The sequence below is a fragment of the Terrapene carolina genome, unplaced genomic scaffold, assembly GCF_002925995.2.
Source record: "Terrapene carolina triunguis isolate 2854851 unplaced genomic scaffold, T_m_triunguis-2.0 Scaffold244, whole genome shotgun sequence".
In the NCBI taxonomy this organism is placed as follows: Eukaryota; Metazoa; Chordata; order Testudines; family Emydidae; genus Terrapene; species Terrapene triunguis.
Genome location: NW_020664595.1, coordinates 769,859 through 782,809, shown reverse-complemented (window position 1 = coordinate 782,809; position 12,951 = coordinate 769,859). Strand labels below are relative to the sequence as shown.

Sequence of the window (12,951 nt, the reverse complement as noted above, 5' to 3'; positions counted from 1 at the left end):
CATTTCAGCAGAATCAACTCCAAAGGCTGTTCTGAAATATATATGCACGAATAAGATGTCCACCCTCTTTCCAACTGCTTTTGTTGCTCTGTGCATACTTCTAACACTTCCTGTAACAGTTGCCTGTGTAGAACGCAGCTTCTCCAAGCTGAAGTTAATAAAAACACATCTACGCTCCACAATGACACAGGAGAGGCTGGTCGGCCTTGCAACCATCTCAATAGAGCATGAGCTGGCCCAGACTGTGCCCCTTCAGGAAGCAGTTCAAATCTTTGCAACCAAGAAGGCACGGAAAGTACCACTTTGATTATTCAAACAGATAAAAATGCCAGTGTTTACTATGCAGACAAGAAAAGTTACATTTGCTGTTCAGGCATTTGAAAGTTAAGTGTTACTTAAAAATTTTGAACAAGGCATTTTAAGTTGTTAGTTCTCCTTTATTGGGGTAGGTAGTAGAGCAGTACCATGAGAGGAGTAGAACAGAAAGAAGGCAGAATTGAGACCTTTCCAAGTTTTGGCCCAAGCGAGCGGGTATGGGGGCATCATTTGAGCTCCCCACCTCAGGTGCCAAAATGTTGTGGGCCGATCCTGATCTGACATGTCAACTGCTGTCTGAAAACTTATGGAGCATGGATATCCTATATACAAGAAAGAGGAAGTACACTACAGGTGAAACTAATGAATTCTTTACCGGAAAAGCAAATGGCTACATTCACCTTGGGAAGTGTCAGATTTGAACACAACATACAAATTCTGAGCCTTCTCATTGAACCATTTATATTTATTACGGCACTTCTGTTTTCACAGTCACTTTTTCCAGGAAGTGGGACACACATCTCCCTTCCTTGAAGTTCAAAGGAAATATACCTAGTCATCTCTCCCTCTTTGTTTCCTTGTTTTGTCTTTGACTCTGCAGAGGGCCCCAGATGTATATGAATGATATTAAATTCTTTCTTTATGATCAAGGAATCTTTCCTGAGTCTTTTCTTCATATTCCTCCAGATCAGAGTTCATATATATCCTGTACTAGACAGAAACATAAGGGAAAGAGAAAAAGGCTGATTTACTGGGGCAAAGCCCTAGCACCCATAACGGCTTCTTGGGGGCAGTTAGCTATAGTACCTGAGGCAGGGTCTGTATAAACAGGGGGATACTGAGTGGAAGAGAGAGGTTATATCAGCCCTGTATTTTGTACTGGAGCAACAGCTACTGGAATATTTTGTCCAGGTCTGGTGTCCATAATTCAAGAAGGTTGTTGAAAACTGGAGAGGATTAAGACAAGGACCTTTATAATTATAATTATAATTAATTAATAATAATTAAAAGAATGGAAACATGCCTTATAGTGAAATACTCAAGGAGCATAATCTGTCTAGGTTATCAAAGAGAAGGTTAAAGGGTGACTTGATCAAGGCCTGTCCCTACCTACATGAGGAACTGGAATCTGATAATAGAGGGCTCTTCAGTCTAGCAGACAAAGCTATAACAAAATCCAATGGTTGGAAGTTGAGGCTAGACAAACGTAGACTAGAAATAAGGAACATATTTTACAGCAAGGGTAGTTAACCCATTGGAACACTTTACCAAAGATTGGGTGTTTTTCTAAAAGATATGCTCTAGTTCAAACAGGAATTAATTCAGGCAAGTCCTTTGAACTGTGTTGTGCAGGCTAGACAAGACGATCAAATGGTCACTTCTGGATTTATAATCTATGAATGTTTGAACAGTTCCTAGCACACTGGGGCCCTGGTTCCTGAATAGTGACTAAAGGAGAGTGCCGTAGAGCTGAAGCCTCAGCAAATCTGCCCCAAAAATCAATTACAAGAAACAAACTGAATAAGAAACTGTACAATTGGTCAAACATTTAGAATTTGAACCGGGTTTCTCATTTGCTTTGTCCAGTGTGGGTCAGGAGGTCTGGAAGCCATGTGTGCTGTTGCATAGAAAATAGAATGAACTGAGTATCAGAGGGGTAGCCGTGTTAGTCTGTAGCCACAAAAACAATGAGGAGTCTGGTGGCACCTTAAAGACTAACGGATTTATTTGGGCATAAGCTTTCGTGGGTAAAAAATCTCCCACTTCTTCAGATGTATGGAGTGAAAATCCATGCATCTGAAGAAGTGGGGTTTTTTACCCACAAAAGCTTATGGCCAAATAAATCTGTTAGTCTTTAAGAATGAACTGAGGATTTTCCCAGGTAGGTGGAGACTATCAAGCTGCTTATGCCTCTTAGGCTACAGAACCCAAAGGAAAACCTAATGCTGCAATGGTCAGTTGGGCTATGCAGGAGAATAATGGAAGCATTTTGGGCAGGGTACTTTGTGTAGTTTCCAAACAAAATCGTGGAAAATATCTGTAAGGTCTAAATTTGATATTGACAGTAATAAATATAAAGAACAGTATTACCATATATTTAAAAGATTAAAATAAAAGAACCTTACAAAATTAATTCTGTGTGGTCGAAACGTACACGGCCCATAAGGAACTTTTCAGCATAGGCTGAATAAAATTCAAGACTGTCACCCAAACGGTGTGTAATTGTAATGAGATCCCTTTCTGTCCAAAGCTCTAATCCAATAAGAACAACATGAAGACCAAATGGACGGTACATCTAAAAATATAAATATTAAAAAAGGCATCTACATGTAACGTTTTGAAGCTATCATCCTTCACATAATCCACATTGCTGGTGTCACTCCCCAGTCTGTGTTCCTGTTTACCTCTTCAGCCACAGAAGCTGCTCTGCAGCTCAGAATAAAACCATAACATTAAAGGGATACTGATCTGTTGCTGATCTGAATAATCTTATTTCTGTCTGGAAAAATGTTTACATATTATAGTTACAAACAACACTCATGACTACTAAAGCGGAAAGAATTTATCGGAAAATATATATTTTTTCATTTGTTTTTTATGTGTGTGCAATTGATTGTAGTTTGTGTACAGCCAGTTTGTCTGTTCTGGTGATAGTCACTTCTACTTTCTGTCTCGTGAATTCAGGGCCGGCTCCAGGCACCAGCTTGCCAAGCAGGTGCTTGAGGCGGCCACTCCAGAGAGGGGCGGCACGTCCAGCTATTCAGCGGCAATTCGGCGGATGGTCCCTCACTCCCGGCCGGAGTGAAGGACCTCCTGCCAAATTGCCGCCGCAGATCGCGATCAAGGCTTTTTTTTTTTTTTTTCCTGACGCTTGGGGCGGTAAAAACCCTGGAGCCGGCCCTGCATGAATTAACTTGAAATAACCACTCTCATGCACAGCTCTGGGGAGGCCTCATGTATGCTGCTTCCTGGAACTGAGTAGGGGGGTTACTATTAATGACTTTAAATTATATTGCAGAGAACAATCCAACAATATGTTGTCAGAACGCTAAACTGAATAAGGCTTGATAGAAGACCTACGTATTAACTATACTAATATGAAGTCAAACTTTTTAAAGGGACACTCAAAATTGAGATAAAAATAATAACATATGTCATAACTATAAAGGGAAGGGTAACAGCCCTCCTGTGTACAATACTATAAAATCCCTCCTGGCCAGAGACTCCAAAATCCTTTTACCTGTAAAGGGTTAAGAAGCTCAGGTAACCTGGCTGATACCTGACCCAAAGGACCAATAAGGGGACAAGATACTTTCAAATCTTGGTGGGGGGAAGGCTTTTGTTTGTGCTCTTTGTTTTTGGGGAGAGTTCGCTCTTGGGACAGAGGGACCAGACATCAATCCAGGCTCTCCAAATCTTTCTGAACAAGTCTCTCATATTTCAAACTTGTAAGTACAGCCAGGCAAGGCGTGTTAGTTTTATCTTTGTTTTCTCAACTTGTAAATGTACCTTTTGCTAGGGTGTTTACCTCTGTTTGCTGTAACTTTGAACCTAAGGCTGGAGGGGGGTCCTCTGGGCTCTTTAAGTTTGATTACCCTGTAAAGTTATTTTCCATCCTGATTCACAGAGATGATTTTTACCTTTTTCTTTAATTAAAAGCCTTCTTTTTAAGAACCTGATTGATTTTTCCTTGTTTTTAGATCCAAGGGGTTGGATCTTGATCCACCAGAAGCTGGTGGGAGAACGGAGGGGGGGGGATGGTTAATTTCTCCTTGTTTTAAGATCCAAGGGGTTTGGATCTGTATTCACCAGGGAATTGGTGAAGAGTCTCTCAAGGCTACCCAGGGAAAGGAATTAGCACATTGGGAGTGGTGGCAGCAGACCAGATCTAAGCTGGTAGTTAAGCTTAGAAGTTTTCATGCAGGCCCCCACATCTGTACCCTAAAGTTCAGAGTGGGGAAGGAGCCTTGACAACATATTTCCAAAATTCAAGTTTCTGGTAGAGCATCTTTTAAATAAGTATGTCCTGACATTTAGGGGGAAAAAACATTATTTTAAAAGCTATTTATGAAGGTTCTTCTTCTCCCCATTGATATTTATAAGGTCTTTTCAGCAAGAGAGAATGGACAGACCTGGAAACAACACCAGAAACCAGCTAAGGCCTTTGTCTCCCATTCACACCCTCCCCACACCTAAAGGGCAAAGAAGCAGAGGGGGCAGATGAGCAAAGCCTGTTCATTATCATCATTCATATCCCTTAACATGGCAGGGTATCAGTGGAAACTTAGGGACACGGCAGGAGAACTCCCACATTCCCAGACACTTAGCACAGTGCTGGATAGCAATGGGAGCCCAGGGGAGAATGGGCATGCAGTGAGGGCTGTTTCTTTACTCCCTTTATTTTTATGTAACCCTTCTGCCCATCTAAATTGGCAGCAAGAAGGGCCGGGTTCTGTATTTAGGGGTTCCGTTTCAATAACGCAATGCAAAACCGGCTCGAGCCCCCACCCAGTGACCTGGGACAATTACATACCATCCCCTGGGTGCCTCTCAGAGGCAATACTTCCCCTCTCGCAAGCACGGAGTCTGAGTTTAGCAGAAAATGTTTAATAACATGAGGTAAACAACATCAGCATTAAATTGGAAAAACACCACAAACATGATTCATAACACAAACCATGAGCAAAAGACCCACCCCAGCAAATTGGGCCTTGTCCTTTCCCTTTGGTTCTTGAATCCAACAACCCAAAAATCACCCAGAGTCCCCAAAGTCCAACACCCCCAAAGTCTCTTGGGTCCAGCAACCACCCAAAGTCCCAAAAGTCCAACAACCCCCAAAGTCTCTGTCCCTGGTCAGTGCAGCCCTAGAGTAAGAGGGGGGCACGCAGGGTGTTAAGGGGCACCTTATGTGATCCGAGGCTGGCCGGCCGTCTCTCCGTGGGGTTCCGCCGCAGCCTTCACCACGAGCCAGTCCACTTCCTGACGTCCCACGAACTGCTCTGCTCTACGAGCTGCTCCGCTCACCGACCTGTGAGCCGCTCCAGCCGTCTCCGCAAATGGCTCCGCTCACCGACCTGTGAGCCGCTCCAGCCATCCCCGCAAACAGCTCCGCTCGCCATTCCTTGGGCCGCTCCAACCGTCCCCGCAAGGCTCCACGCCGCTCGCTGCCCCTCCAGCCGTCCCTGCAAACTGCTCCGCCAGCCGCTTAGCAATATAGCTTCAGGCTCCCCCACTAGTTAACACAGCACTCAGTGATCTCAGCTCTTAATAACTTTACCTCTTTTGTGATTTCAGCTCATAGTAGGGGAGCCCCAGTGCTGGTGCACTATTGGCCCAAAGTGAATTCAGCTCAGCAGCCTGTAACTAGACTCCTAATGGAATCAAAGTTAGCTCTGACATTCAACAGTGGAGAGAGGAGGTGGTCCAATTGGTGTTTCAAGCCCTCAAAGGGGGCCCATCCCATCAGGTACAAACACCTGTCCCCATCCTCTCTCCATTCACTGGGTTGTGGAACCCATGTCCCTTGTCTAGCGAGTGCTACTTAGGTGATGGTGAGACACTCTGTCATAAAACAGTTTCATTGTCCTTGATTCACATAATCAGGGTAACAACACTTTATTCCTCCTGCCCCAATAACAGAGAAACTGGGGATCCCACTCCATCCAAAGTAACCACTATCAGTTGCTGTTGTCTCATTCCTGGTGGGTGGGTGTGCCTATGCAAACAAGATCAGTCCCTGGAGTTCTTTTCCACACTCGCCATAATTCACCACCAGATGTCAGGGTAGAGCTCATCCTGACTCTGCTTACATTTAAATGGAGGTTTGAAATTCAGAAGCCTTTTCAGGTATTTGACGACTGGAAGTTGGAGAGCTCCAGACCAAGCACAGGTCGCTGTGTCCCCTTATGGCTAGGCATAGCATAGCAGCCCCTTTGTCTGTAGAGGCAACTTGTGCTCTTGTGAAGCATGCCCTGACATTGAGGGAAAGAAGTCTTTTCACTTTGGCAGAAGCATGGGGTTTCAGAAAAAAAAAGATAGGTAAAAGGATGCTTTGGTTGACATGGAATTCAGAAATAACCATAGGAAGGAACTTAGAATAGGGGCAATAGGGTACCTTTTCCCTGTGAAAACCCATATAAGGAGGGTCTGCTGATTATTGAGATAAAAGTGTCTTAATTGAAGCCCTGGGTCTCATCAACAGAGTGTACTCAGTGGCGGGACAAGGGACCAAAACAACTGAGAAAGAGTTTGAGGACATCTTGCAGGGCATAGCAAAGGTCTCAACAGAGTACAGAGTGCATCTACCCCACGATTCATGACCCTAGGAAAGTTCTCCTGACCCTAAGGCGGAGGCTAGAATAGGATCTAGACAGGCTCGTTGCTCAGGGAATCACAGAGCAAGCAGAAGAACCAACAGAGCATGTACACTCATTGATCTTTGTAGGGGGGAAAAAAAGAGACACAGGACCTTTCACTTCTGTATAAACCCAAAATAATTAAATATATAAAAAGGGAGAAATTTCTCCACTACCTATCTGAGGAAATATGTTGGGGAACATGGCTGATGCCAAATATTTTTCTACACTGGATGCAGATTTCTGGCAGGCGCTCTTCCAAAAACAGTTTGTGCACATTCCATGCACTATTTGGGGTGGACAGTTTCTGCAGACCGCCGTTCAGGTTGCGTTGGCAACTGAGATGTTTCAATGGAAAACACAATGATGTCGATGTTATTATAGAGAGTATTAAAGTTGTCCTAGATGATCTGATCTGGGGGAAAATAGTAGAAGTGCATGACCAGAGGCTCTGGGCAGCTTTGGAAAGAGCAAAAGCTCCAGGGCTAAAGCTAAACAAAAATGCAAATTCCATGTCATGGAAATAACATACCTGGGAGAGACGTTAACACAGCAAGATGTACATGGGTGTATAAAGTTTCAAGTCTATTTCTGGGAATCCACATAACTGACCATTAATCACCTATTGCCATTACTCACAGGAGGCTGGCAACCTCTCTTTTCTCCTCCCACCCCCATGAATATAGAGATTATTTTTTCAATTACAAATGTATGATTTGCCAAACAAATACAAACCCGAGAGAGATTTGGTGGCTGTAGACACACTCCCTAGAACAAAAGTCCAGAGATAGACATTGTACATGTCAATTAGGATAGCTAGCTAGCTAAATAAAACAAAATAAATAAAAACACCTACTCTGTCTCAAAAGAAATGTGGATTGTGATTGCCACAGCAACACCTCAGGATGTGAACCTGCAGAAAGTGATTAAGGCTATTAGCATAGGATGGCCAGGATAGCATATCCTCAGCCCCTATCACCAATTCAGGGGGAAGTGCTCCATCCTAGATAGGATTTTGTTTAAAGACAGCATGGCGATCCCTCAGATGTTACAGAAAAATATGTTAAAAAGAATACATGAAGGTCATTTAGGGACTGAAAAATCTAAGAGAAGGCCTAAAGATGTTTTATACTGGCCTCAAATAAACACCAACATTGAGGAAGTTGTCATGGTTTGATGCATATGCCAGAAATGCAGACCAAGTCAGGCAAAAGAGCCTGTGTTGTTTGCCCACGAAAAACTGACCTCTGGGAGAAAATTAGGCATATATTTGTTTCATTAACTGGAAAGAACTATGTACTACTCATCCTGGAGTATTATTCTCACTTACCTGAGATAGCTTTACTAGAAGGTACTCCAGCTAAACAACCAATTGTGCTTATATTCTTCCTAAACATGACATACCCAACACTAAATGTCTGACAGTGGGCTGCAATTCAGTGGGCATGAGCTCCTATGCGTTGGTGGAAAATGATGTTAAAAATAATAAAGTGGCTACTGAAAAAAGTCTACAGACTAGGCCTTTGAGCCATACTTAGCATTGTTAAGTTACAGGATGAAACATGGATTGTCACCTACTTATACTATGTTTAAGAGAAAGCTGACAACTAAAATGTCTGCAATACCAGAAGTTGTCAGAGGAACTGGGGATTTGCAGAAATATAAAGGGACAGATTAATCTAAACAACTAATTGAATAACCAAACAACAAAAAAGTTACATGACTAGGTGTCCTGCAAGCTGCCACCACTTCATGAAAATGATGCAGTGCACATTTATGATGGAAATTAGTAGTTGTAAACAGCAGTGTTATCACATGAGATTGCCCTGAAGCTTTAGGGGGTGGTAATCTTAGAAAGACATATACCAGGGAATGGGCAACACCTCCTACTTGAAGAAGGTAGGGAGATAAGGGGCACTTAGTTTGCTATTTTGCCTTAGAAGGTCTCAGCTAGGCCACAACCACAACAGGTTAAACACAAACAAGCCCTGGGACATGAACCCTGCCAGAACAAATGAATATACTACATTCTGACAACAGTAGTACTGATATTTCATAGGAAACTTGCAAGTCCAAGCAACAGTGCAAAACCCACAGATATTAATTGAACATTGTTAGTAAGTTTTGATAGCAGCTTGGTTACAAGTATTTGGAATTATGTGTTATATCAATGTTGTTTGTTAAGTGCTCTCATTATTAAGTTTTGGCTGGGAAAGAAAGATGTGGTAGAAGGAACTGTACCTTGAAGTGGTTTAACCTCCTAGACAGGAAGTTTGGCAAAGGAGTGCTACAAAAGCCTGTGTTCTGCTATGCAAAAGCAGCTGGAACTGTGTCAATGAATAAAGAGGATTTCCTTCAAGCACTTGAGCCCAGAGTGACTACTGAACACTACGGCTTCAAAGAGGCTAGGAGGATGCAAACTTTCAAAAATACTTTAAAAGAGTCAAGGACCAACCAGTTGCAAGAAGGTATCAGTCCTTTATTCAGGAAAAGCATATGGTGAAAGGAGTTATTTAGTTTAGGGCCCAGGAGATCCTCATAGTTCATAGCACTCTCCCTGCCTCATGGGTTGTGTTTGCTTACATGTTTACAAGGAAACGATGATTTTCACTACTTGAATCTCCAGTGAAGTTTGCCAGGACTCAACTGAACCAGTACAAAAGTTTGGCACCTTGTGGAGGACAAGAGTTCCACTTTGGGTGTTCCCCATATTGGAAGGAAGACCTCTTGCCATAACCACTCAACCAACACACCAAGAGTGGAGGAAATTAGCCAGAAGAGTTGCATTGTTTGGCTGATGCAGTCTGCATTTCCCAGAGCATCATGACTTGACAGGTGGCCTTTTTGGCTCTGTCTTGCCCTAGGAGGTCTACCCTTCTCTTGGGATTGAGTAAAGCTCCTCAGCAAACCATTCATTGATCTGGGATGTGCTTGTTCTTGCTGTGGTTAATAAAGCACAGGTGTCAAGGCTCCTTCCCCACTCTGAACTTTAGGGTACAGATGTGGGGGCCTGCATGAAAACTTCTAAGCTTAACTACCAGCTTAGATTTGGTTCTCTGCCACCACTCCCAATGTGCTAATTCCCTTCCCTGGGTAGCCTTGAGAGACTCTTCACCAATTCCCTGGTGAATACAGATCCAAACCCCTTGGATCTTAAAACAAGGAGAAATTAACCATCCGCCCTCCTTTCTCCCACCAACTCCTGGTGGATCAAGATCCAACCCCCTTGGATCTAAAAACAAGGAAAAATCAATCAGGTTCTTAAAAAGAAGGCTTTTAATTAAAGAGAAAGGTAAAAATCATCTCTGTAAAATCAGGACTGAGTGGAGTGGTAGACGCTAAAGTTTTATGTTTTTATTTTTAGAGCAATTATTTTTTATACATAATTCTACATTTGTAAGTTCAACTTTCATGATAAACAGATTGCACTACAGCAATTGCTCAGACAAACAAGTTTCTTTACATTTATGTGAGATAATGCTGTCTGCTTCATGTTTACAAAGTCACCTGAAAGTGAGAAAAGGCGTTCACATGGCACCGTTGTAGCCGGAGTCACAAAATATTTTTGTGCCAGATGCGGTAGAGTCTCATGTCCCTTTTTTCTTTGCACACCATTCCAGAGGACATGCTTCCATGCTGATGACGGGTTCTGCTCAATAATGATCCAAAGCAATGTGGACTGACATGTTCATTTTCATAATGTGAGTCAGATGCCACCAACAGAAGGTTGATTTTCTTTTTTGGTGGTTAGGGTTCTGTAGTTTCCACATTGAAGTTTTGCTCTTTTTAGACTTCTGAAAGCTTGTTCTACACCTCGTCCCTCTCAGATTTTGGAAGGCACTTCAGATTCCTAAATCTTGGGTTGAGTGCTGTAGTTATCTTTAGAAATCTCACATTGGTACCTTCTTTGTGTTTTGTCAAATCTGCAGTGAAAGTGTTCTTAAATCGAACAACACGTGGTGGGTCATTATTCAAGACTGCCACAACACAAAATATATGGCAGAATGCGGGTAAAGCAGAGCAGGGGACATACAATTCTCCCCCAAGGAGTTCAGTCACAAATTTATTTAACCATTATTCTTTTAACGAGCATCATCAGCATGAAAGAATGTCCTCAGGAATGGTGGCCAAAGCATGAAGGGGCATACGAATGTTTAGCATCTGTGACAGACCCAGACCAGTGGGGTACAGGAGTCTGGTAGAGGGCAAATATATTGGTCACTGGATGAGTAGTTTTCTGTTCCCTGAGTGACCAGAGCAGGGGCTGCACTAGAGTAATCAGGAACCTGCTAGAACCAGTTAAGGCAGGCAGGCTAATTAGGACACCTGGAGCCAATTAAGAAGAAGCTGCTAGAATCAATTAAGGCAGTCTAATCAGGGCACCTGGGTTTTAAAAAGGAGCTCACTTCAGTTTGTGGTGCGAGTGTGAGGAGCTGGGAGCAAGAGGCGCAAGGAACATAGGCCTGGTCTACACTACGAGGTTAGGTCGACTTTAGCCGCGTTAAATCGACTTAAGCCTGGACACGTTTACACTACGAAGCCCTTTCTTTCGACTTAAAGGGCCCTTTAAACCGGTTTCTTAACACCACCTCGACGAGGGGATTAGCGATAAAATCGGCCTTAGGGGGTCGGAATTGGGTTAGTGTGGACGGAATTCGACATTATTGGCCTCCGGGAGCTATCCCACAGTGCTTCATTGTGACCGCTCTGGACAGCACTCTCAACTCAGATGCACTGGCCAGGTAGACAGGAAAAGCCCCGCGAACGTTTGAATTTCATTTCCTGTTTGCTCAGCGTGGAGAGCACAGGTGACCATGCAGAGCTCATCAGCACAGGTAACCGTGATGGAGTCCCAGTCCCAGTCCCAGGATCGCAGAAGAGCTCCAGCCTGGACCGAACGGGAGGTTCGGGATCTGATCGCCATCTGGGGAGATGAATCAGTGCTCGCCGAACTCCGAAGCAGTAAAAGAAATGGCAAAACATTAGAAAAGATCTCCAAGGCCATGAAGGACAGAGGCCATAACAGGGACGCACAGCAGTGCCGCGTGAAAATTAAGGAGCTAAGGCAAGCCTACCACAAAGCCAGAGACGCAAACGGAAGGTCCGGGGCTGAGCCGCAAACATGCCGCTACTACGCGGAGCTGCATGCCATTCTAGGGGGTGCAGCCACCACTAGCCCAAGCGTGTGCTATCAGTCCCTCGCTGGAAACAGGGAAGCGGGTTCGGCGGACGAGGAAGATGAGGATGGAGAGAACATAGATAGCTCACAGCAGCAAGGAAGTGGAGAAACCAGTTACCCCAACAGCCAGGATATGTTTGTCACCCTGGACCTGGAACCAGTAACCCCCGAACTCACCCAAGACCCTGAGGGCACACAGGGGACCTCTGGTGAGTGTACCTTTGTAAATATTACACATGGTTTAAAAACAAGCGTGTTTAATGATTAATTTGCCCTGGCAATCGCGGCCAGTACAGCTACTGGAAAAGTCTGTTAATGTGTATGGGGATGGAGCGGAAATCCTCCAGGGACATCTCCAGAAAGCTCTCCTTCATGTACTCCCAAAGCCTTTGCAAAAGGTTTCTGGGGAGGGCTGCCTTATCCCGTCCGCCATAGTAGGACACTTTACCACGCCAGGCCAGTAGCACATAGTCTGGAATCATTGCATAACAAAGCATGGCAGCGTATTGTCCCGGTGTTTGCTGGCATGCAGACAACATCCATTCCTTATCGCTCTTTGTTATCCTCAGGAGAGTGATATCATTCACGGTCACCTGGTTGAAATGGCGCAATTTTATTAAGGGGACATTCAGAGGTGCCCCTTCCTGCTCTGCTGAACAGAAATATTCCCCGCTGTTAACCACGCGGTGGGGGGGAGGGGTGAAGTGACCATCCCAGAGAATTGGGTGTGTGGGGGAGGGGAGTTAGTTGGGTTTGTGCTGCATGTTAAACCTGAAACCGCAGCCCCTCCTTTTACATTGCAAACCCATTTTAAATGGCCAACCCAACGGGTGCTTGGTATGGTTAATGACAGCAGTACTGTTTTAAAGCATCCCCACTTGTTAACAAGGTTAAAAAAGCCAAAAGACTGTGTCTTACCATGGCTGCCTGCAAGCTGAAATCTGTGGCCTGGCACTGCGTGACTGATCTCTCACACCAAACCGGCAGGCCCTCAATATAAGAGGAAAAATGTGACTTTGTAACGAAAGCACATGTGCTGTGTGATGTGAACAGCAAAATCTAACGTGAAAGAGTGTACCCATTGTTCTCTAAAATGTATCT

The 12,951-nt window shown here is 44.0% G+C and overlaps 1 protein-coding gene across 1 annotated transcript in view; it reads right to left on the bottom strand.

The window, feature by feature from the left end:
* Nucleotides 1-12,951, bottom strand: part of LOC113407719 (disintegrin and metalloproteinase domain-containing protein 20-like) — a gene marked incomplete at its 3' end in the record, with an annotated part of 214,612 nt that overhangs the window by 131,726 nt on the left and 69,935 nt on the right. The window contains 1 exon segment of the mRNA XM_026657440.1: nucleotides 2,442-2,611. Within this exon segment, the coding sequence (XP_026513225.1) occupies nucleotides 2,442-2,611 (170 nt within the window).